The sequence below is a fragment of the Maylandia zebra genome, linkage group LG10 (genome assembly GCF_041146795.1).
Source record: "Maylandia zebra isolate NMK-2024a linkage group LG10, Mzebra_GT3a, whole genome shotgun sequence".
NCBI classification, from domain to species: Eukaryota; Metazoa; Chordata; class Actinopteri; order Cichliformes; family Cichlidae; genus Maylandia; species Maylandia zebra.
In genome coordinates, this window is record NC_135176.1 from 17,051,400 (window position 1) to 17,078,099 (window position 26,700).

Genomic DNA, 26,700 nt, shown 5'->3' on the forward strand with positions numbered 1-26,700 from the left:
AGTCCTTAATTTAAAATAAATATTATGGCATAACAATGTACTGTATGTTTCTAAAATTTCAAAAGACTATCCAGGAATAAGGGGCATTTTTATGCAGTCAAAAACCAACAAGTACTCATGTCAACATACATTTATTTATTTTTTGCATACATACAACATAAACTGCTTCATACATAAATGTGCTGTCTGCTGTGCACATAAATTATGGAACATTGGATATTAATGTGAATTACAGCTCTAGGTTTTCACTTTAATACATACAGAATATGTTCCACAACACAGACTCTTAGTTACTATGGATTATAGCCATAAAAAGGGACACCAACCTCACAAAAGGAGCATTTTATTTCCTATAAAATGTCATCTCGAACTGTGACATGACACAAAGCGCTGGCTAGTCACCTACTGTTAATGCAGATACAGTATCTACTGCACACTTTGAATAACACAGATGCATTTTAGAGATGACACTTACATGTAAGCAGAGGCAGCCGATACACTTGCTTACATAGAGAGCTACTGCCTTCATTGCAGTGAATGAAGATTATCTTTGCGTATTTTACAAGTGTTTAAACAGAAAGCAGAAGCATTAGTTAGGTGGCGCGTTCTTAAATCTGATGTTCATCTTTCATGAACCACTGTAATGCTTTTCAAATAACATAATTCCTGAAGGCTGGGGGAAATGGCATGTGTCGAGGCATGGTATCTGTTGCTCATCCTTCTGCAAATCTATTGCTTATCATCACCGTCAACGTTAACGCTGACTAACAGCAGTGAAAAAGTGAAGTAGGTAGTACAGGACAAAATACTGACACATCACCTCTGACAACACACACACACACACACACACCTGAAGAATGGTTACGATATCAGTGAGGCTCAGTCATAAAACACCCTCAAACAACCAAGGGATAGATATCACATGTGGATCAGAAAAAGCTGAGATTTTGACACCCAACACTCAAATCAAACTTCTGTCTGGAATGTGGGCCACACTGGAAATGTGTTCTGCTGACGCATCTGGGTCTGAGCAGAGTGTGTAGTTCAGTCTAATGAAGTCAGTCAAGATGGTACTCAGAGTACTCAATTGTACAGAGGCATTCTTATTTAGATGGAGAGTGGCATGAGACCCCCCCCACGAAACAGTCCTGTCTTGTATTGTCAACATTGCTGCGTAACAGCCTGGGTGTAGCCTCTGGCAGGCTGAGGGAATACATACACAGCTGCAGCCAGGAAAAAGTGAATACAGTAGCTGTTAGTGCAGAGCCTGTAAGGAAATACACCGCTTATACTCAAAAGGGAAAAGCTCCGGTATTCCACTCTTAAGTCTGTACACGCACTCACATCCAAATACAAACACTGTCAAACACGATAAGAGACGATTATGCACTTCAAACACATCACTTCTCACCACAGTAACATTACGATTATTCAGAATAAGTTCTATTAGAAATAAGAAGCATTTTAAACAAAGACTAAAGTGGGAAAAAAAAGTGCCCTCTTGTTGATGCATGGCATGTGCTTGCTGCCATGAACACAGATCACATCCTCTTTGTACTGTAACACACACACACACCACATTCTTTAATAGTTTAGTGTGATGCTTTGGATGAATCAAGAAGGATCAAAATAACAAAAAAAAAAAAAAAAAAAAGCCCTCTTATGCTCACTCAGTCTTCAGGCTCAACAGCCAGGAGCGCACACGCAGTGCATTTCAGTTACTCTATGCAAACCACTGACACTGGTCAACACACACACACACACACACACACACACACACACACACACACACACACACACACACACACACACACACACACACACACACACACACACACACCCACACACACACACACACACACACACACACCCCCAATTATTTTCCATACTGGAAACACACATTTATACATAACTTCTATGTATAGGTTTTGATAGAGGGCTACAGAATATGTTCAGCTAAGCGTAAGAAACCTGAATGAACAGAGAGAAAACAAAATGCATTTCTATCCGCTGGATGAGATGATATTAAAGAGCATGGCTCCCTGGGTGAGCAGTCACATTAACTGACCTGTGCTGTCTTTTTCCACACTGTGGCTTTAGCAAGGAGGTGATGACAACCTCCAGTGCAAAATAAAGTACATTCATGATAAAAGCAAGCATACCATGTAATGCTATAATTTTTTATCTCACATACAAAAGAACAGAAATAAAACGTACAATTAACTATATTTGCAAATCAAAGAAAACTGCTGCGGACAGCAGCAAACATCGGGGCAAATGTAAACCTGCAGTGCATAACCTTCTGTGACGATACTGTGAAAAGTAGATTAGCATCAACTCCGGCGAGGAGCTCATTCAAAATGAAGGATGTGAACCGTGGTGTGCAATTTTAAAAGTTACACAGATTTAGGTAAAACTTCGCAGGCAAGTGCAGCGTGGTGCACGGCCAAGGAATATTTTGATATTGCACAAGTGAATACACAAATGATTTGTGCGTATAGATATACTTTGATTAACATACTGTAGACACAGGCACATGTTTGCTGCCATGAATAAAAAATAATGGTCAGAATGATTCTTAGTAAAATAAGTGTTAATATCCGGGAACGTAAAGTCAACAACACACTTTTGGGCTCATACTCTTCTCATCGTACTGCTTGAGATACAAAGCCTTTCCTGTAATTCAGAAGGGAATTGGTCTATACTTCTTAAATACTGTCTCTTTTGTACATACACACATATACACATTTATCATAGATCTATACATATCTGGATATGCCCTTTACATATGAACTGTGATTCTATCTTTCCATTGAATCCCTGGGGAATAAGCCGTTGTCAGTGGGTCCCTCTGGGAGCTTTGGGTTACTGGTTGCAGTTCTATTTGGGATGGGAGGAGAGAGGGTCGGGATTGCTGCAGGCATGGAAGATAACCACTCTGGTTCTAAATTAAACACAGAGCTGGAAGGCTGCATCTGAGTTTGGGGCACGAGGGAACTGGAAGGAAAGACTGGGTTTTGTGAAGTTTTGCTTGGAGGTTGAAAATCATCATCGAAAGTGACCCATTGCTTAGCTTGCTTTGCTACTGGGCCAGGTGGCTGGTGTCGAGGCGCAACGGCAGGTGGAAGAGATGAGGGTGCCACCATGGGTAAAGTGGGAGGAGGAGATGGGTTAAGGGCAAGAGGGAGTAAAGAAGCAGGAGCAGGATTAAGACTGGATGATGGTCCAAACAGAGACATGGTCTTTTGGAGTTGGGTGGTGGGTACAGCTGCAGGAGCTCCTGTTTGAGCTGGGGTGGGTATCAGTGGTGGAGTAAGAGACACAGTTCTCTGAAGGTTTGCTGTTGGAGGCGAAAGCTGAAAAGTGAAGTCAGGTGTGAGCGGGCGCCGCTGCTGCTGCTGCACCAGTGGGCCAGTGAAGGGGTTGGTGCTGCTGGGTCGGGCAGGAAGTGGGTCAGCTGAGAAAGGGTTGGGGGAGGCGCGTAGCGTCTCCTGAGAGCGACTGCGAGACGGGACCGGAGGAGGAGGGAGCAGCGTCGAGGCAAATGGTGACGGGGTGGAGAGTGAAGAAGAAGAGGATGAATCAAAGGCTTGCAAATCTGCTAGAGTGGAGGACTGGTGGGAGAAGGATGATGGGAGAGTGGTGGAGGAAAAGACAGTTGGCGTACGCCGGGAGGATCCTCTGGTCAGTGACTGGGTGGTGTGCCAAGAGGATGAGGAGGGCAAGAAATCAGATGTAAGTGTGTCAAAGGGGTCGGGCTTCCATTGTGCTTCTCCTTGAATCCCATTCAGTCCGTTTGTCTAAGAAAGGACAAAACAAAGAAAATGCTTCAACAACAAATGCACTGTGAAGATATGAACCACGCACAATTATGACTGGAGTACTTAACTATCAAATGAACCATATATTTTGAAACAAATGTTGACCCCTTGGTTATTCCTTGTAAACAAACTTGACTTGAATGACATTCATAACACAACATTGCCAAAGCTTTTTTTCCCCCTCCAACTTGTTTCCCCACCCATAAATGGTGTGACACGCACGCACGCACGACTACAAAAAATGGTTAAAATAAAACAAATCAAAGGAAATGTCAAAATAAATTCTGATGTCATTGGATATGAGCTCACTCAACATCTGCAGCACAGTGAACCCATATGAAAGGACAAGTGACAGGAAATGGATAACAGCAAGCATCACATTTTCATCTGTTTTTCTTATTTTCCCATCCTTCTCAAATCTTTTATGGTTTGATATGTTGACGGACAAAAGAAGTAAAAACAAATGACGCTCCGCTTTATGAGCCTAACACACAAACACAAAAAAATATGCAAGGCCTTATAGGAGAGCAAAACATTCAGGTTTGGCATTAAAGATAAAATCGATTACAAAATAAGAAAAAGGGAAGTTACTGGGTTTAATGTATGAAAGGTTTTAACATCAGGACTGTGCTATGGAGGATGAGACAAAAAGGTGGTTTAATATCAAGTACCTTTCACCCTGAGGGCTTCTCCAGCTTGTGAAAAAGAGACAAATGTATCAGAAAGAGTAAAGCAGAAAGAAAGACAAAGAACACTCAGCTCATCTGACAGAAAAGGAAGCAGAAAAAGATCTTTTTCTATTTTTGTAGTCTTTAACCCACAGCAGTTTCATAAGTAGGTGTACAACATCTTATTTAATTAACCGGAGTTCAAAATCTGTCAAAGCGAACCCAAACAGCAATCTGGAAAAATAATCTCACTGTACTAATTAAATAAGTGTGTGTTCACTACTTCCAATAATTAAATGAAAAGAAAGTTGGCAACTACCTGTGCAGCTGGGGCAGTCTCAGACTTGGCAGCGTCAGGCGGCAGAGCATGAGAGGAGCGGGAACGTGGTGGGGGTTTAGGAGAGGCTAAACTCGGCTGAGGCCCGGCGGGGGCGGCAGCAGCAGGTGCAGCAGAAGGACCTGCTGCTTTAGGGGCTGGCGCTGGCTGTGGCTGGAGAGGAGCTGGAAGTGTGGGCTGCATTGGAGGTGGAAGCTGAGACTGAGCTGGAGGGGCAGCTGGCTGAGGCTGCATGGGAGGCTGCATGGGTGATGAAACCTGGGGCTTCACTGCAGGTGGAGCTGCAGGAGGTGCTCCTGAGGGTTGAGGACCTGAAGAAGTGAGGCAAGAGTGAGGAAACAGAAAACAGTTAAGGGTTAAAGTTGCTGTGTGACAACAAAAGACTTATTAATCAAATTTCCAGGTTTATTTTTTTCTGTGTATAATTAAATTAACTGGCCATTTGAACCCCTCTAAATGTAGCCTCTGTCTGAGATGGGCTGTTTTAGCTCCCGTCTCTTTTAGCTGTCCTTCCTTTGAGCCTAACATGTCCTGACTGGCTCGCAAAAGGAACCTGCCCCTCTAAGACTTTTGATCCTTACAGAAACAAACAGTGGTAGGTGGATTTCACCAATTCATCTTGTTCTTTAATCAAAATGGCAATTTATTAAACACACCAGAAGCTGTTTTAGTTTGAAGAACGATTTTGGCGACAGTTTTCACATTGGAATATCTCAGCAATGCCCCACTATCGATAATACAATTCATTAACCTCTATGAAAACGTATTTCTTTACCCAGAGGCAGGTCAGCTGGTTTGGTCTGGGCACTGGGCACAGGTCGTGGGGCTCCAGGGTGGGTATCTGAAATAGGGTGAGGGGCCCCGGGATGCACCTCTGGAATGGGCCTTGGTGCTCCAGGGTGAGATGGAGGTGGTGGGCGAGACTGAGGTGTCACACTGATTACCCCAGCTCGAGGAGGGATATTCTGAAGGGTGAAGAAAGAAAAGTGAATAGAAATTAGGAGGTGGGCAAAATTTAAAAAAGAAGAAAAAAAGAAAGAATGATGATAAATCTTAAGTATTAAACTCACTGGTCTGGAAGCACCTCCTGGTCCAGGTGCTCCTGCTGCTGTCTGCCCTCGACCTGAGAGACAAACAAACTGTAAGATAATTTGTTCCAAACAATACTGACCATGCAGGGTGTGCCCTGTAGGTTGAGATTCACAGAACAGGGACTTTTAAGATTAATAAGTTCAAGTTAAAGAAAATTTTAAAGCGGCACTAAATATCATTCGAACAGACTGCAAACTGACCTGAACCTATGACAGACCAAATTCCCTGTGGCTGACTTCATAATTAATGATGACTCAGTCATTCCTGAGCTGCAGGAGGTCTGGGAGAGAGGCAGGCCTTGTTCTGTGAGCCAACTGCTTACCACAGAGAAAGCATACTCCTCATCTTTCACTATTCTCTTCTTGAGCTCCTCTCAGAGCCTGCAAACATTTTCTCACGCCACTTGGATGTCTGTCTCTGTCTAACTAACTCCGTTAACTATACAGTCACCCCTGCCAACCACACGCACCCTTAATGTAACAGAGAGATTTAGCTAACCAGAGTCACCATACAAATGAGTCAGGTCACCAATAGGCTATTAATCCAAACCCTATCCTCCAGCCCAGGACAGGCGTATTTTGTATCAGGGTATTAACACATACCCAAGTAAAACACAACACAAAGATAAGCTCCCTTGTCTTTAATAGTATATGGATGCTCAGTGAAGCTTTGCATGCTATCAGGCACTCACCTGCAGCATCTGGCCGAGGAAGAGCAGGGCTTTTTTGTCCTTTGCAGCACAAAGGAAACCAAACCACATTTTGTTATACACAAACTGGAATAGTACTGATGGGATATACGTGCCCCCAAGGATAGTACGGTATAAAAAGCAGTAGCAAAAGCATATGCTGGCAATAATGCAGCAGTGCAGTGAAGCATGGGATGCTGTGAACACCCACCTGCCACCTCCAACTAATCAAAAGGGATTAGCCAAACTGAATTAAAGACCACCTCAAAGACCAAGAGATTTCCCTTCAACTCACATCATCTCCCCAGGTTTGACGACAACAATCAGACAACTACTCGTTTAGTCCGTAATGACAAAAGACACACTTGTCAGGTATCCTTTTCATCAGTATGTGCAAATGGTTTTTAACAAAGTATGGAACTCATGACCCCTGATTTATTTTCATTGTCCAACTTTTTATACAGTTGTAAAATATATTTCTAGAACCCAATGACCTCTGGTGGATGTCGTGTACTGCCAGTGAATATTAAATGGGAAGGAAGAAATATAACCTAACCTGCAACACATCTCTCTTTCTCAAACACGCACACACAAGATTAAAAAGAAGACTCAGAGTAAAACATCTGTAAATCATCAATGTCATAAAAAAGTCTAATTCACATTGATGACCGGGCGCAAAAATACAGGGATCTAAAAACAACTCCTCTCTGGTTACCTTGACTGGCCCTCCTACCAAGCCGTGGTTTGGGAAACTGGACACAGTCTTAAAGTCAAAGAGGGAAAACGATGTTTTGAAAATAAAGCACAGAAGGACACATGATAACCAATTTATTAAAACCAAAATTACTAAGTTTTGGTGTTGTTGAAACATCATGACAATGTCTACTATGTATATATATGTATATTACATACTACTCAGAAATCGAATAAATACAAGAAAGAGTAACCAATGTCTAAAACACTAAGAATACTGCAGGACTCACAGAGGGAGTACAGAGGGGGAGACACTAATGACTATATAAGAATTTATATCAGAGGTATCAAACATAAGGTCTTGGGGCCATAACTGGCCTGCCAAGACTCTAACCTGTGAAGGACGTCATACATTTTTATCTTTTAACCACGTTTTAAAAAGTTTCACTGCTTTTCTTACTGATGAAGACCGCCACCATGGCCATTCACAACACATCAACATAATAAATTATAATTAGTAATGTTACACATTTACTTTTCAGAATTTACGCCCAAAGATTCATACGGACAGATTTCTTTCACTTACCACACCAGCATTTCATTATAACGTAGCAAAACTGAGACAAAATGTTGAAAATAAAACTTCTTTATGCTGACATAAATCACTGGTTTCACCGGTCTGACCCATATCGGATCTAAATAGGTTGTATGTGGACTGCAATGTAAAATGAGCTTGACATCCCTGATTTGTATCAACTACAAAGAACAAACCAATAAAACACACACACACACACACACACACACACACACACACACACACACACACACACACACACACACACACACACACACACACACACACACACACACAATGGAGAGTACTGGGAGGATGCACATTTAAACTTGACCTAAGTGGTCTTCAGCACATTTCAACTGACAAACTTCATAAACACAGTTAATTTTGTAGCTGCTCCCTGTAAACCAAACAGATCCAAATATCTCATTTCAAGTTTTCATGACACCCCAGCTGAAAAGCTCCAGCTAAATCCACAGTCCATCCAGATGTGTGTGCATTCATTAAGGTTCAGGTATATGTTGCATTAGTGTTTCAGCAAAAAAAAAAAAAAACATACATTTGGGAGAAAAATATTGTGTGTAAATTAAACTTAACTATAAGCCAATTTAAAAAAAAATGCATTTAAGTCTGAGCAGCTCTCAGTTAGCAAAATTAAAAAAAATTCAGACTATATAATGTTAAGTTATATATCTGGTGTTATTTGCTCAAGAGCATCTCTATGACAGCTGAGCATGTATGGCCAGTAATTATTAATAAGCTTTTTGTAATATGTTATTCCTACAAAGCTTGTTTGTAATTAAACTCTAGAAGCAAAATGATGACAATATTCAATATTTACATTAATCTGAAATCTCATAGCATATTCTTGTTTTACAGCACACACACAGACTAAATGTTCCCAAATCAGCACCGATTCATTGCTCCTGTCTGCGTGCAATTCAAATGAAAAACAGCATCTGCTACATCCAGTGCTTACACACATCAACTGCACAGCAATCACTTTACCTCCAGAGTGCCTTCTAATTGGCTCAGGGCTCACGCCTCCTTTAGAAATAAGGCAAAGCATGCGGGAAAGTGAAAATGTTAGCATCTGCCTACATGCCATACAATACCGGGGAAAAAAAATTAAACTACAAATCCAAATTCAAATTAAAGATTTATTTAACAAATTTTCTCCGCATAGCTCTAATGGAAAACAGCACTTGCTAAAAGCAAACGCTTACGTAATGTAAGCATTTAACTACATAGCAATCACTTTACCTCCAGAGCTCCTTCTATCTGGCAGAGGGCTCATGCCTCCTTCAGATATCAGGCAAAGCATGGAAAAAAGGTGAAAATGTTATTATCTGCCTATATGTCACAAAACCAGGCAGAATAATTTAAAAAAATATATCCAAACTTCTAATTAATGTTAATTTTTAGCTGCTTATCGATGTATAGCTGGCATATAAAACAGTGCCTACTGCATGGAATGCTTAAGCAACCTAAGCATTTAACTGCACAGCAATCACTTTACCTCCAGAGTGCCTTCTAACTGGCAGAGGGCTCATGCCTCCTTCAGAAATAAGGCAAAGCGTGGGAGAGAGTGAAAATGTTAAACTCCACAATGCAATACCAGCCAGAAAAATCAAATCTACAAACTTCCACTTAAAAGTGACATCTATTTTCTCTAAGGTTGCCTGCTTATCTGTTCTTAAAAATCAGGCTTCAATGAAATGTATGCATGACTCCAGAATTTACTCTACCTGAAGGTGGTGGTGGGCGTTGTGGAGGTGCTGGTCTGGCAGGGGGGGCGTTGGGGCGAGGAGGAGGTGGACGTTTGGGCTCCAGGCCTTGAGCTGTGGGGGCACCAGGCTGGAAGTCAACAGGAGGCCCTGTGAGGAAAAGATATATATGTAAGAGGTAAATTTATTTATTTAAAAAAAGTAAGTAGATTAAGTGACATTTTTCCACATTTCCAAATGGGTCGAGAAAATGTATTCCTGCCCAGTTTAGAGACATTGTGAAAACATGCACATTTTCCCCAACGGTTTTTATACAATTTCTTGATCTAACAAAGCATCTGTTTAGTTTGGACTTAAGAAAAGATTATGTTAAAAATGTCACTTAAACATCTCTCAAAAAGAAAACAAGTAGTTTACTGTAATATACACATCATCTGCCAACACTAAACATAAATTACATCATCACGTATAACATTCCCTGATATTCCTTCCTCAGTTACAATGGACTTCAATCTACTCCCACACATTACAAACAACAAAATTACAGTTTACATTCCAGCAGACACAGACCGCCATGAAAGCACTTCTTTACTAAGTGCCGTATTTACCTTGCGATGGTCGGGAGGGCTGTGCTCCACGGCTAGGTCTGCTGGGTGCAGCAGGTTCTCCATGGGTGGGGGAGGGACAGGGGCTACTTCTGGGAGAAGGGAGAGGGGAAGATCCAGGGCCAGTCCCTGCTCCAGGCTGCAGGTGCTGAGGAAGGATCTCCTCAACCTCCTCGTCCACATCACCTGGTACGGGACACAAGAGGGCATGAATTAATAACTGGAAACAGTGCCCTACAGCCATCATTTATAGTGCACATTTTTCAGGGTAAGGACTGGGATTGCTTGGCAGCCATTCTTCACCTTCCATGTCGTAATCATCATCACCCACGTCTGTATCTTCAGCAAGCAGGGTGGAGCTGGCAGATGTGGGAATGCTTCCACAGATCCTCTCCACACTCATCTCTTCCTCCAGACTCTTGATCCAGCCTGGACTCTTCAGACGGATATCGATCACCTTGCCAAGGACCTTAAATGTAAACCAGGTGATACAGGCAAGGCAGAATAAAGAGAGTAGTTACCACATACGCCACCGACAAAAAAGGGTTGATAGACATTTATATGAGAGTTTAATAGTGATTTTAAATGTTTTGTCTTTTAGCTTTGGAATAATTTTATACTCGTGAAGACTTACAGTGGAAGCACTGAGAGACAGAGCAGCTAGAGCAGAGTACCCTTCCAAGAAAGTCACCCACATCTTCTCCTCAACGAACCTGTCCAAACAAGGCCACTGTCAATACACACTAACCATCTGAAGGTGATATGCCTGCCTCTTTGTATTAAGATATCAGGCTCACCTAATGAGGATAACTTCTCCAAAATTAGCAAACTTTTCCAGCAGCTCGTCTATGAGTGCATCATCAAAGTAGTCGTCAGGCCCGGAGGAGCAGAGTGACACCAGAATGGTCCCATCTGGAGGCCCCTGCCGGGCAATGACATCCTTGTAGACCTGATGCCGAGCCTCTGGGTCCACTTCTAGGATGTCCACATCTATCACTGCCACCACAGGCCTACAGATAGATACAAGGGAACGCAGGTCACTCCAATGATAGCGGCACTTGATTTACAAAAAAATGCCACATTTTAACCACTTCTGTTTCTAATCTATGTGATGAGATAGTTTAACTTTACAAAGTTTAATCTAAACCTTCACACTTCTATGCATGCTGTGAGTTACCTGTGGTCTGAGGTCTTCAGCTCAGCCCTTCCATAGTACTTTAAAGTGCCAGGGCTCCAGGTTTGTTCTACATCATCATCACTATCTCTAGATGAAGAAGCTGCTGCTACTATATTCATCTCCTGGGCTGTAAAAAATACACAAACACAAATATATATCAATGCAAGCATATCCTGAGCTCCTATTTCTATTTTTCCTGTGTTGCTTTAGAGATCTGTAATAAAAGGGAAAAATAATTTGGTTTAGATAGGTTATACACACTGACTTTGCATCTAACCTGTTTTGTCAAAGTTCCACTTTCTCCTCTTCCAAAGTATACGGTCAGTCCAGGCGGGCGTGCGGCACTTCTCACTGGTGTCATAGTCTTCTGAGAAGAGGTCATACTTATAGGTGGGGGCAAAATCTAATTTTCCCTCAATAAAACCTCGAAAGACCTGTGGAAGACATTTTTAGATTAATATCTTCATCACAGGATCTTTTTTGTAATCCAAAGTACATTTACATGAAGTAAGAGACCATACTATACAGTCATTTCATATAATTAACATTACAACACAGAACACTCAATTTTTATTTTTTTTTTTACAAACCAAAAGTTTGATATCATAAAAATCACAACATAAATTATTTATGTAAATCTGACATATTGCAATATATATTGAAACAGTGAAAAATACTGCTCTGCTGGTATCATCACATTGTTAGCAGATGTCCAGGCTCAGTCCCACAAATTAGCAGACACTCAAACATGGATGCGTAAAGTATAACATCTGCATAATTATGCATGTGTGCTGTAGGCTTTACCAAACCGGCATTCTTCTGGTCCAACAACTGGTCCCCTGCTGTCAAGGCATCCCAGTTCTGCTGCTTGATGAGATCTTTTACTTCCTCATTAGGCAGACTTATACGATAGTTAAAGTCTCCACACCAGAACACATAATCATGTGAATACAGCAGACGGCCCTGGAGGGTAAGATTTCTGTTATTAAGCATTTAACTTAGACAACAGGGTGTTTTCTTGACTTAATAATGTTATGGTTATTACCATGGGGAAACTGAGTCTGCGTGTGATCTCATTGTAGTCGTCATTCCTCTCTTTGACCTGTGATTGGCCGGCAGCAAAGTGGGAGCAGACGAAGCAGATGCTGGTGGTATGGAACAACAGGCGGATTGCCACACCTCCTTTATTACCTGTGGCGCCACCCATTCCAGTTTTTACAGTATCAACAGCTACATCCCTGGAACACAACGAATATCAGATTACATCTACTACCATACACCCCTAATTATATAACTACTAATGTGGTTTCTGTGCAGCTTATACCTGATAAATGGTGCATGCTGTGGGCGGATGAAAACAAAAAGACACACTCCCACCAGCTGCTCTGAGGCAAGCAGCACATACTTGTGGTCCCGTGAGATATTTTTTTGGAGCTCAGCAGCCCACAGCTTCTGGTTGGTAGTACTGAGACAGGAACAAAATGAGGCATTACAGTGCAGATGATAAAGTTAACCAAATTATCATGTTAACTGTCTAACTGTTAGAAAACCCTCAAAGCAGTTCATGTCATAGTTCTGGCATTGTCTAATGACCTGAGCAAGTTTTAGCAAACTCAAAACTGTAAATCCGCAGCCATTGCTGGAAACAACTTTTTTTTCTACTTTATTTTTCACTTTTAAAGCAATCAGTGTATCGTTGAAGCTTATATTTCTTATCTTCAGTTTTTTAAAGGAAAAAAAAGAAGCTCTAGTGTTGTTGTAATAACTACGAGACAAAGTTCTTTAATCTTAGATCACGATCTTGCACACATACCTGGCACTGACAATGTTTCCCGCATTCAGTTCAACCATTTCCTCGAAACCGATGGCAAAGATATCTATGGGGTTTGTTCTGCTGTCTGTAAAAAGGACAAAAATCTAATTAATGATCCATAAGTGTAAACATTCTAATACCTTGATATAGTCCATCATAAGAATATGGAGGTAGTTTCTAGATTTCAATAAATGTCTTTTAACTACACGTGCATTATTTCAATTTTAACTAATAAAAATTATGTTGGCATAGTATTGCATAATTACTGTAGGAACAGCAAAAGTGATTAACTATACTGTACCTACAGGGTTCGGATAAAGGACAGCAAGCAAGTATATAACTGTACAAGTTAGTCAGAAAATATCAGCATCTTAACATTTATACCATTAAGTACCAGAAAAGGAGCATGAAAATGTATTCATAACAATCCACCTTTTCTAGAAGCATTAATTACAATTTATTGTACTTTCTAAACGTTAAATGATCAGATTTAGATGTGACATCAAACTTATTTTGCCATTCCAATTGGTATCTCAGTTTCGTGAACTTATATAAGCAGTAACTTTTCTTCCCATCTAAGGGAAAAAATGTGCAAACTGTCAGAAAACAAACAAACAAACAAACAAAAAAAAACCCCCACCCAAATATTTCTCTTACCCAATAAATCAAAAGATATATAAATATATATCTGTAGATTATATATACAAAAAGTCCAAAACACTGACATACCCTGGAACTCAGGATGTCCTGCATTCTTTGGAGCATCCAGCAGCCAGTCGTTGAGTGTCTGGTTGCGGAAAGCAATGCTTCGAAACTGTTTACCCCCATTGACATTCCAGGTACCGATGCAAACACGAATCTGCTTGGGCCTTGTGTATTTATGGTAGTTCTGACACATTCCCAACAATACTCTTGGAGATGCTGCAGAAGGGAAAGGATTTGAATTAAAATGTAATTCTACAGTTAGTTTAGTAAGTTTATGTATATATGGACGGCTGCACTCAGGGTAACAAAACTAGAATGGGAAACGCTAACCAAAAGCAACAAAACCAATGGAAAGGTGGTATTCATATACTATGAATGAAAACCACAACAATGTCATAAAACATGGGGCATGGGAGAAAAGGATGCAAATCAGAGCTTGTGCTGAAATACAACAAAAGGTTCACATAATCAACCTTGGTAATGGTTCACTGCTGTCTGTAAAATTCCACTTAAAGGCGTGTTACATTTCAATGCAAAACTAAAAACATCTTTTTTAAAAATTACAGTTTAAGAAGCCTGATGATATGCAACAGATAGTCAATTAAACCACTACCAACACTGGTTTTCAAACAAATGAAAAATAAAAAGTAAAACAAATTATAGGACGAGGTTATGACAGGGTAGAAAAAGATCCATCCACTGGTAGCAGTCTGCCAGTTACTATACCTGATTGTAAGACAGGTTCAGTGACTACAATTGTGTGCGAAAGCAGAGAGGGAGAGAAGGGAAAGAAGTGTGGGTTAACCAGCGCTGTAACAGTTAATACCGGCAAAGCAGTCAGTCAGGCCGGAAGAACGTTAATATTAAGCTTCCCACTTTAGTGACACAGTAGCTTTTGGCTAACAGGGCTATAACATACAGGAGCATACAGAAAACATATCTAAGCAAATAATTTTCTCTTGATGGCAGATAAATAAAATTATATTATGAACATTAAAATGTAACTATTCACCCCAAATTTTAGGCAAGATACATCCACTAATCCAATGAACCCCCCCTAGCATTTACCATAAAGACTGGAAGTGGTGAGCAAAGCCCGAGCTTTGTCTGCCAAATCACTGTTGAGTGTGGAGCCTAGCCTCAGGATGTCTATAGCCTCCTGCTTTGAACTGTCAAAGAAGTTGTTCTGGATGGTCCGAGTCACAGAACGAGCTCCATCTTTCAGCTTCCCCGCCTACAATAACGACAGGTATTCACACACAGTGCAAAAAACAATTACATAAAGCCACCTTAATTTTTAACAATGCTCTCATTTGGTGTGAAGAGCCTGTACTTTCCGTTCCAGCAACGGAGAGAACAAAAGAGGACCACTTCAGAGAGATCAAATGAATACAGATTGTGACAGAAGAACTTTAAAATGTCACTGACTGATGCGCAAGACCGTTTGATTTACAGACACTGATAATCTAGACTGATTCCTTCAGGTTCCAAGAAGATATCAGACAGTGCCCGATGATCATTCATTTTTTTCTTTTCATATTTATGTAAATCAGTGATGAGATCTCCATGGAGTGTCCACAGCAGGTTTTTCTAGGACAGGGAACCCTCAATGGCAATACAACAAAGAAATAAACAGAGGTCTGAACTAACCCTCAATCATCATCACCATCCTCATTTGACCCAGACATGGAAATCAATAATTCACCACGACGGCTCAAAACAAAACATCAACTATCTTGTTAACTTACCACACAGGTAGAGAGGTCCAGAGGACAGCCGAAAGAGACAGCACACAAGAGTTAAGAAACAGAAGCACACAGTTCTACACACAGAAGATCAGCTGTCCATGCAGAACTGTCACTGCAGGTACTACATGCCCATTATTTATATTACTTACTAAGTCCATACTTGTATTATAAACTGTAATTTATGCTTTAATATCCAAGTTAAAACTAACATTTTAAAATTGGATCGTTCCTATTTTTAATTACAGCTTTTTATGCTTCCCCCTCTGTTTATATACTAGAATAAACCCATCTTTGGTTCGGTGCATGTCTATCCAGTAACATGACTGCAGTTCAGACATATCAAATGTAGATTTTTAATATTTAAAAAGGTCACACGCTTTAAATATTAAAAGTTGTGACCTATGTAGTAGCAGTAGTAGTAATAAAAATAATAATAATCATCATCATCATCATCATCATCATCATATATCCAGAAGCAACAATTAAAGATTGCTGGAATATGCTGTGCTTTATCAGGTAGGCCATAATCTGGCTGCTGGCAGGGAAATTGAAAAATTATTTGAAGTGCTTCAATTGTGAATTACTGCTAACCTGCGTATCGTGTGCATTTTTACTGCAGTAAAAGTCTGTACCTTGGCCTTGCCATCCAGGGCCCCGGTGCCTGCATAGATCTTACTGACGGAGTCACCATTAGCGGACCACATGGTCCTAAAAACCTCTTGAAACCTGGCCACCAGCTGTGGTTTCTCTGTCAAACCCATTTGTTCCAACTGCTTAGGCAGCATCTGAGGAAAGGAGGGTGACAGGGGTCAAACTAAAATCCTCTTTAAAGACTACAGGAGCAGACAAGCTCAGCAGTACTCTTACCTCGAGAGCAAAAAAAGCTTGGACACTGTTGGTTCTATCCAAACAATCCAGGCAGTTGGTCCTCATAGTCCCTCCCTGAGTCCTAAAACCACACAATAAAGAGTTATTGCAGCTTTTTTTCCTCCCATCATGTACACTTAAAACTTTCACTGGTGACAATGGCATAATAAAACACCTGTCTACACAGGGTATCATTAAAGGCATTTAACTTATTAGTTTACATAGTGCTAAAATTGCTGCATGACTTGTGAACATATCATGAACAGAAGCTTCAACTCAAATAATAATCAGATGCAACTAAAAAAAACAAAAAAAAAATTAAAAGGTACAACGGAATGTTTTGGGTTTGATTTTTTGCATAAATAAAAGTGATTCTGTGTTTTAACAGTAACAAGAATTTTTTTTTTTTTTTAAATCCATCCTCTTCCGCTTATCCACTTCAATGTTATACAGTAGATTACAGATCGCTCATGGGGTAAGAGGTCAGGTACGCAGGCATGCAAGCACCAATTTCTCACCTTAATATCCCAGTTTCTCCAGAATAGTAGAAGAAACCACACTCTTCTATGAATTTGTTGAGCTGGGGCTTGAGGACACTGTGAAGTTTGTCTGCCTTTCCACCTTTCACATTCTGATGGTAGTCAAAGTTCACCATTTTCACTGCTGAAGCATGTTCTGATGCTTTCAGGTGACTCTAAAATGGTGAGACAGGTAGACTTCCTCAAAATCAAATCTATTGCAAAACTATTTTGCATGTAAGGTGTGTTGCCTTAACTGAAGGGCAAATTAATTTGCATTGCAAATCATTGACCTGAATTCTTGAAGCATGTCATAGTAATGTGTGAACATCCCGGTCGCATAGTCAGAAACCATTTTATATATTTTAAACACAAACTCAGCTCACTGATGACATCAACAGCATTTATGGCAATTAACCCTAACATATGACACCTTAAGTCCCAACATTTCTAGCTGCTGCAAAACATGTAACATCTTTTGCATTTGCAGCTATATGGGGCTTTATACTTCATTAGGTAAACTTCCTGTGTGGTTTGAGGGCAACTACAAGACCACAGAAAAAGACAGGGTTCGAGATCTTATGATAAAGGGTAAAAATAGAGGATGCTATGGTGTGCAAATATGTAAAATAGAAACAAATGAATAATGCTCTTTACTGACTCATTCACCAGAAAATACAGTAAGAAACTGAGGTAGTCTTTCTTGAGCAGCAGTACCCACCCACTTGAAATATTTTTCCCTGCCTTTATGGCGTGGGCTTACGTGGACACAACAGAGAGAATCTGTTTGAACACACATAGCTTACTGCTAGTGTATTTTGGAATGTCATCCTCAGATAAATATCTCACAGCACATCACTGTTAACAGACAATGTATTGACCTCTCACCTGAAACGCTTTGCTGAGCATGTGTTCCCCTTCTTTACTTCCAAGCAGGTTGATTATCACCTGCTTACCATACAACCGCCTCAGTGCAGTAAAGTGTCTGCAAAACACACAATCTGATATAGTAAGCACTTTATAAAAATGACATTAAGCACATTTATCTTATCCTTTACAAATTTCACTTAAAATAAAATAAAAAATTCATACTTTGTAACAATAATTAGGACAGACAAATACAAATGACTCATCTATGATTAAACACCAACAGCCTAGTTTGCATCAAAAGTCCTGTCACTGTAGCAACCTTAACACACAACTCTGTGGCGTACTGTTGTGTTAAACGATGCAAACGCGAGCGCTTCACCCACATTTGCAACTTAAATGGGACCTGTAATAAAAACTTATTTAGAAGCAGCGTATGAATAAATAGTCTGACAACATTAAACTCGTGCAGCCCTCAGTTCTTAACAACAACACTGATAATACAACAGCAGCAGCAATGATGAGCCTCTTTGCACACTGTGAAGTGCAAAGTGGCAGAGTCGTTACTGAGATTGTGAAAGAAAACGTGTTCCTAGTGTCCAAAACGGCAGCACTGTTCCTGTAAACACTAGAAAAGCCTTTATTGAGAAAAAGCTCGTGGTAGTCCTTCATCAAAGCACCTGATCAACAAACTAACGTGAAGAAAAGCAAACTTTTTAGCTGCTCAATCCACCACAATCTGTTTTACACAGCGAAAAATTGAGGCTGTGACTGAAAACTGATGTGAGTAACTTGTTATAGCTTTGCAGATATTGACAGATCTGAATCCTACTGAACATCTATAGGAGACAAAGACAGTGCTCTTTATCACCACTAAACACCAAAAGAGGGATTCTTTTATAAGAATGGTGTTCAATCCCTCCAGTGATATTTGAAAGTTATGGAGAACTGCTGAGGTGCTGTTCTGGCAGCATCTGGTGGCCTAATACTTTCTAAGACACTTAATATTGTCTGTAGGCCTCTTATCTTAATGTTCCTCACAGCTTAAGATTTATATATCCACATGTGGCTCAAATGTTCTCAAGCTGTTCAAGCAAATGTTCAAAGCTGTTCTGAGCTGCACTCTCTTGTTCCATTGTCACTTGTAAGGCCTGTTCCTACCTTTTAATCTACCTTGCCCCTCTTATGAGATTTCCTCTACAAATGAATGCGGGTAGAATCCAGAAAAAGGACATTTCTATCCATGTCAACCAAAAGCCTGCACAGGACCTTAAAGCCTGCCTGGAATTCTCTTCTGGTTATTTCTTACAAGGGGGTTATAATCTTACTATAGCTTGTCTGTTAACACCACTGTTAAGATATGTGCTGAATTAAAAGTGATATGTAAAAGCTTTGACTGCAGTCATATTACCGGTAATGGAATAGAATACATGTGTAAAAGCAAAGCTTTTACAATGACATTCTTGGCTGCAAACAAAAACTACTGGTAACCAGATATCACAAAGGATGACTCATCATCCCTTAGCTGAATAGATATTAGAAAGATTAGCAGCCCTGACAACTACTTAGAGGGAAAAAACAAATAATGTGTTACACAGTACTAATGATTTAAAGTCTAATATACATTCATATTCATAACTCCATTAAAATGCTCCACAAAAAATGAGTAGAATCCAAAAGATCTGGAAATCAAAGAAGTGCTGACAGAACTCTGTAAGACATATCTGCTGGAATGCACAGTGAATGACATGGCTACTTTGAGACTGGTTGGGTAGCTGCTGTGGGCTGATAAGAATGGAGTTCATACTAGCAAGGTGTAACCCACAGATTCGGGTCATCATTTTTGTTCTTGATGACCTGAGTGTATGCTTCAGCAACAATGCATTGAGCTTAAAGCAAAGGAACTTGCAGCTCTGTTCTGTTGTTAACCCTACAGCTGTAACAAGCCAGTTCACAGCGTAATTCTAGAAAAAAGAAAAAAAAGTTTCATTTTATAAAGACTAAAGTCAAATTGTTCTTACTGGGAAAAATCTTAACTTATTTAATGATTATTAAAACATTTGCGTATGTAAAGAAACATTTATTTTTAGCAGACGGACATTAAGACATTGAGAGCAGTTTAATTTTTCACTTTTTTGATATTTAAATTTAACCAAAAAATGTTTGAGGCACAAATAAAGATAGCTGTCAAGAACAGGCACACACACACTCATTAATTGAAATAATGACTTCCAAATTGAATGAACTACCTGTGATTAATGTAAACCACAGGTTATCAAGGCTGATGGCTAAATAAGGGCTACTAATAAACCAACCTCTGAGGACACACTGCAATTAATGTCTTCTTCACAGACCTTAATAGTTTTTCCTCTACTGTGACGAGTACATGAGATATACAGGAATAATATAGCATTTCCTCTGTGGTTCAGAGGAGTGGCTATCTGTGGTAGGCCAGATAAAGCTGCAGGAAACTGCTACACACAAAAAGAGCTGTGCACACAAAACAATTTAATTACCTTTCAAATGCCGGCGCATTTGCCTCAAATCCCCTTGAGAGTTTGACACGATGAGAACCAACCTGGAGAGACACAAGTCACAGTGTCCTTCTTTGGTGAAAGATACCAAAAAAGTCTGTTTTCTAAACACACACACATTGCAGATGACCAGAAAACCCTATGATGACAAATGGATTTCGGAAAGAAAGTGTAGACATCTGAAATGAGGAAACGAGCTCTTAATAGGGCCCAAAAAGAGAATTGCTTAGGAAAAGAGCAACATAGGTGCAAAACGGGGAGATTTGTTCCAACAAAGACACTGAGCAGCAGATAAATGATACATTGTAATTGATCAGCATTTTCCCACATTTAGCCTCTTTTTCTCATATTAATTCTCATTTTGAAAGTATGCTGATACTGAGCAAATCATCAGTCTCATAGGCAAACATGACCACACGAGTAGACCTGGATAGGCTTTGCAAGACATTGGCATTGTGACTGTACTACGCAAGTCTCTTGACTCTGCAGAGCATGTCTCTACTTGTTCCTTTGTTATCCCTACCAATTTCTGCCTCACTCTGAGTTTACATCTTCTCTTCTCATTTGTGCATGGTGGCTCAGTGGTTAGCACAGCAAGTAGTCCTGGGTTTAAACCCAGGAAGGGCCCTTGCTGTGTTGAGTTAACATGTTTTCTCTGCTTATGTTGGTTTTCTGTGGTTTCTCCCACCATCAAATAACATGGCATCTTAAGGCTGGCTATCTGGGCCCAGGACACTCTTGCAAAAGAGACTCTTAGTCAGCAGAGTTTTACTTCCTGTATAAACAAAAGTTGATTCTCTCTGTGTTCAAATATTTCTCTTACTGTCTGTGACAGCTTGTTAAAACAAGAAAAAAATACAGCAACACTCCCTCATATTTCAGCTAGTGACTCAGGATGCTTTCTGTGTCTAAAAAAACTGTAGTTTCTCTGGAGATAGTACTCGGTAATAGACCTCAGTATTGACTTTCATTGTGTTGTGGAAGGTTTTTACTTCCCTAAGAATCTTATATTTCCCTTTATTCTGCAGTGTGTGTTGAGCTTAGAATTAATCTGCTTTGTTTGCTTCTATGCACCAATGTGGCCGAGCCTGGGCATGTGTGGAAGGGCTAACATTTTTGCTCCATGCTGTTGTCATTTGTCACTCCTCTCTTTCTCTACTGTTGAGCAGGTCTATGCTTTGCATATTTTATAACTTCCTGAGATGGCATCTGAAACTATTCAGGTTACAGCTGTACAACTCAGACCTGCAGAATAACTGCAGTCAAATCAGTTTTCTTACTTGCTCTGAATTCAAAAGCATCTACTGTTCTATGCAACGTTAACTAAATAAGCTTTGTCACCAACTACAGGAAGAGTTTTTTCACATTTCGTCTACTAATCTATAAAGCAGTAACTTATTAAGTAAACATTTTCAAAATTATTTAGAATTAACTAAGAGGGATCAACCAATCATTTGAATGATTTACAGCCTTAATACTACACTACAAATATGATTTGTAGACTAATTAATATCTATGTCTAATGTGCACTAACTGAGAAAAAAAATAAATCAGTAAATTTTACCATTGATAAACCAAATGTACAAAACCTGCTCAGGAGATATTAGAGAGTATGAGGAGGAGAGCTTAAAAGCCACAACTGGTGGGGATGAAGATCTAAGGCAGTGCTTTAAAGCAGGAGGACTACAGTTTTGTCTGAAAACAACCCCAAGCCCAATACCCAGTGTTTTGACCAAACCAATGACTTTGTGGACTGAATAGGTGATTAATTTGGTCTTAGCTTTTTTTAAGAGCTCCTGCAAAATTGAAAAGCTCTGTCCATATTATCAAATTAAATACTCATCCAGTTGCCTGGTGAATATCAGCGGACACAATGAAGGGAAGTGCTTCGGGAATGTTTTCAGATCAGGTTCTCTCACCTGACCAAAGATGTCTGGGAGCTGAGGAAAACAGAAGAATGCCCTTTACCAAACACTATCACTGTCATTAACCTCCCCCACATCTGATCTAATATTCCAGACTGTGCAATGTCAGGATAAAGGGAAGAAAATCCCACTTGTGTTCTTTGTGATGCAAATTAAATATGTGATTCCACTTCCTGATCAAAATATCAAAAATATTTTTACTCTGTACAGATACTGAGTATAGGAAGAAAATTCCATCAAGGGATTCCCTGATTTCCACAGATATCCTTTGTCATTGCACAGGGGAACACCTATCTGCAGTCTGAAAGCACCAGCACCAGCAAAGCCAAAAAAACACAACACAAACAAAAAGGTTATACCAGGTGGAGGTTCTCAGCCAGTCTATTAGGGTGCCGATTCTCATTCAGTTGCAACAAAACACCCTTAATGGACTTTTTCTGAACACAGCAACAAAATGTGTTAAAAAGTGTGTGATAAATATATGCACTCCATTCCCTTCACACTGTCTTAGACAGACACATCTGCCATTTTTAAACAGTAAAACTTTTTTTGGCTTGTTCTGCAAATGACCAGTGCCAGTTTCATCAGTTCTTTAATTCACGCACACTGTTCCAGCAAGCCAAACTGAGCCTCATCTATAACTACAGCATCAATGATAATAATGACCAGCTTTTTAAAAAACAAACAAACAAAACAACCCCCCCCCCCCCCCAAAGATCAGGCCTACTTTCATTTTTTTTTTAACTGTGTGGCTTAATATAGGAAAACCACAATCAACAGTTGTATGGGATACATTTAGCTTTCATTACCTGGATTCCCGGCTGTTCCCAGAAAAGAGAAATGGACCCACGGATCTGTATGAAGGATGAGACTTTATCATCCAGGAAAATAACCTGTTCAAAACAAGATTACAAATTTGGTTTAGTGTATAATGTAACATTTTATGAAAAGAAATTAAATCCTAAAATAAGTAAGATGGGAAAAAAACTAAACAAAAAATACACATTGTATAAAACATCCATCTGCATAGGTGTATACTCGTGTGTGGTTTGTAGCTGAATTTTCAGGAAGCAAACGTAATGTAAAGCAGAAATCATAAAACAGACTATGTGTCGTTATAGGGCATGAGCACAACCTGTCAACACATGTTTGATCCTCAGCTTTTTACGGTGTCATTTTTATGGCAAGTATAAGGTTCCAAAAACTTTAACAGATTTCACCTGCTCAGTTTCCACAAAGTTGGCCACTTGTCCATCATCATTTGTTCCTCGGACATTGAATCGCGTGCCAGCACGCTCTGAGCTTAAGCGTGAGAAGATGCATGCCTTGGCTTGTTTGTGCCCTGCATAGATGGTCCTGATCTCCACACCCCCACACATCAGCCTCAGCAGCCAGTCGTCACAGTTTACACCGTAATGTTTTAGGTGCAGATGCAGAGATTGATTCCTAGTGATTCACAAAGTCAGATGTAACCGTAAACACAGAGAGCAGTTTTGCAAATCACAAAAGTTCCCCATATCACAAAATGAGAAAAACCATAAATTATAGCATATCTATAATGTTGGAACAGTAATGCTTTTAAGTTCCTACCAAAAGAAGCGGTTATCTGTAGTGTCTTCTATGATTCTGCGATGTGCATTAAGACTCAAGTCCATGCTGACTCCAGTGGAAGACCAGGCAAAGTAGAAATGTCCTGAGTTTAGGACCTTTCGCACCTCAGCAATTCGTTCCTCATCTCCTGGATCATTCTTCAGTGATATAAAGTCTGTCTGCGTGACCCTGAAAACTTCTGAATCCTGCACCTTGCCCACAGAGCTACAGCCTGTCACAACTACAAGACTGTGGAGCATGGAGTCACCTGTGAAAAAAAATGTGAATATGAAAAAAAAAATTACCATATTTAGTGCACACCCTTCTCTTATTTCCAGTTTTCATATTGGTTTTTTTTTTTTTTTTTTATTCTTTGACACTACTAAGATATCTTTCCAAGTTCAAAATAATTCTTTATCTTATACTGGGTATGGGTGAAGCTCCTCAGTTCATTCACTATCTGAAGCAAGCCATTTCAGCTACTCTCCTTTAAAAGGACAAATTCCCTTTAAGTCAACTATCATTTGATGGGCTAGCAAACAAACAGACTGAACAGCAGGTGGGTGGGGCTGCTATGCTCACAGCCAGAGTTGTGTGCCTGATATCACAATATGAAGGATATTCTCTCTTTCTGACATCATGAAGATGCAAGAGTAGAAAACAAATTCCTGGATATCAAATGTTTAGAACTTGATAATCTGACCTCACTGTTTAAAACACAATTTTAATATTAGCATCCACAACTGTAACATTATATATATATGACAGAAAAAAAAGTATTTTACATCCACTATAAAGAAAAGAAGGAGAAGCAGTGCTGGAGTGTTAAGAAAAGAAATACAGAAACATTACAAAATTAAATTCTGGACAAAAAATGGTTAAAATCGCAAGCCACTCAAATCACAGCTTTAATTGCTTACAGTGCTTTTTTATTGTTGTGATAACAAGAGCCTTGAAGGGCACATGGAGGACATGAGAAAGCAGCTTAGAAGAAAGCAGCAATGGTGAAAATAATCAGAGCAAGTTCACAGTCAATCAGGAATGGACCCATCTAGGAGCAACAAGCAAAACACATTCTCGCGTCTTACCAAGGTTTAGGCGAAGAACACCCAGAATTCCATAGGCATCTACTATCTTGGTATATGTGTTTTTAATAGCATCCTTCTCTGCTGCCGCTAGAAGACAAACAATGGCAACAAAATTTAAGGAAAATATTGCACCACCTTCCTTTGAAAATCATAGCAATATATCACATCCACCACTACACAATAAGGGATACTCATCTTTTAGTTGCATTGCTTTTACAGCTTCCTTATTTGGTGCAATGGCTTAAAAAGAATGTAAATCATATCTTATTATAGTATAATCAAACAAGATGCCTTACACAGAACAGCAACAGCTGCTGATTCAAACATGAGGCATTCCTCCCTGGCCCTAGTTTCCACTATGACACTGTAAGGTGGTGGGTCCAGCTTGTGGTAAATACGATATCCCTTGCTGAAGGCCATAATTGATCCAAGCTGGAAAAAAACCCTATGTTATTACCTGGAAAACAAGAGAAATTAAAAAAAGAATGACAATAGATCAGAAAAGAAATATTCTCACATAAAACACCTGCAATTTAATGACGATGAAAGCATCAGAAAGGTGACCTCAAATCTGATCACTTTTTTTAAAAAGATGTCTGGCTCAATATCAAAGTTATTACAGTTTGTATAGCTAACAGACTAAACCAAAGGTAAAGACATAAACGTTTCCATAATTTTGCAACACTCTTATTGTGAATTTAACGATTTCGGGGTTTCTTTTATTTATTTTTTTCAAATTTCTATTTAAACTCATAATTAGGCAATAATTAAATTCCCTAATCCGGAAAGGGGGTAAACTTGCATTGCGAAATCCGAAGCTTAACGTGAGATCAAGTGCAGATGCAGCTCAGGCCCACGCCTATAATTAACTAATATAAAAAATTAGTACTGCAGGTAACTCAAGATTGCGAGTATCAGGAGCACTGCGACTGATAACGGTACTTGACAGTTAGGCCGGGGGGGGGCTTAAATACCATCCATTGGACAGTCACGACTCCGTAATGCAACGGCAGAACAAACGCTAACGTTCACCAGCGAGGTAGCTCAAATGCTAGGTTTTGTGCAATCCTAGACCGACAAGTAAAACGACAGATGACAGTATAAAACGAAAGTAGTAGTAGTAGTAGCTGCCTTTAACCTCTGCAAAGCTAACTGGTAACGCTAGCCAAGTTAGCTGGATGAATCACAGGGATAGCTATGATTCGCTAGCCTACAATATTTTGATGGTGGCACTTATCTGCATGTCCGGGGTGACAAACTGTTACTATTATATACATTTAACAAAGTCGGCCATGTAAAACATTTACACGCAAACATAATTTACATTTCTGCAATTCTTACTACCGACCGGTTTTTAAAGAAATTATGTAGAAGTAACACAATTTATCTGGTCTTACCGTCTCCCCCGCCGGGTTGTAAGTCCGCTGTCACAACATAATCCTTCCCGGTGTGTTGGCAAAATGGTACATTCCGACGCAAACGTCCGCCTACCTCACGTTACCGTAATAGCCAAGGAAACGTAAAGCGCATGCCTTAGTACAAGAAAGGCATTGGAGTATGTAAATTAAACGTTTTGCAAGCGTGCAATATTTTAAATTCGTGCTAATATGCAGTTATGAACTACCCGACTTAAAAAAAGAACCCATGAAATGTTTTGAGCAAT

General features: G+C 39.8%; 1 protein-coding gene across 7 annotated transcripts; it reads right to left on the reverse strand.

Annotated features, from left to right (window-relative positions):
• Positions 1-115: 115 nt before the first annotated feature.
• On the reverse strand, positions 116-26,651 carry synj1 (synaptojanin 1). 7 transcript variants are annotated; one of them, XM_076889202.1, is made up of 35 exons: positions 26,435-26,651; positions 25,334-25,494; positions 25,038-25,124; positions 23,950-24,217; positions 23,580-23,805; positions 23,169-23,252; positions 22,354-22,374; positions 20,417-20,478; positions 17,922-18,018; positions 17,034-17,209; positions 16,516-16,597; positions 16,281-16,433; positions 14,969-15,134; positions 14,627-14,650; positions 13,925-14,116; positions 13,196-13,280; positions 12,707-12,847; positions 12,428-12,620; positions 12,187-12,345; positions 11,660-11,816; positions 11,383-11,509; positions 11,003-11,215; positions 10,840-10,918; positions 10,509-10,674; positions 10,209-10,391; positions 9,622-9,750; positions 9,393-9,431; positions 9,137-9,175; positions 8,882-8,920; positions 7,322-7,369; positions 6,610-6,648; positions 5,897-5,949; positions 5,602-5,791; positions 4,809-5,137; positions 116-3,800 (listed from the first exon to the last, which is right to left on the reverse strand). In XM_076889202.1, exons 2-35 carry the CDS (start codon positions 25,455-25,457, stop codon positions 2,802-2,804), a joined length of 5,169 nt encoding a protein of 1,722 aa, XP_076745317.1. In that variant the 5' UTR covers positions 25,458-25,494; positions 26,435-26,651; the 3' UTR covers positions 116-2,801. The 7 variants fall into 7 exon arrangements, with proteins under 7 accessions (XP_076745317.1, XP_076745319.1, XP_076745318.1 ...); XM_076889204.1 differs by lacking the exon at positions 22,354-22,374 and having other exon boundaries at positions 14,969-15,125; XM_076889203.1 differs by lacking the exon at positions 22,354-22,374.
• Between the last annotated feature and the right edge of the window lie 49 nt (positions 26,652-26,700).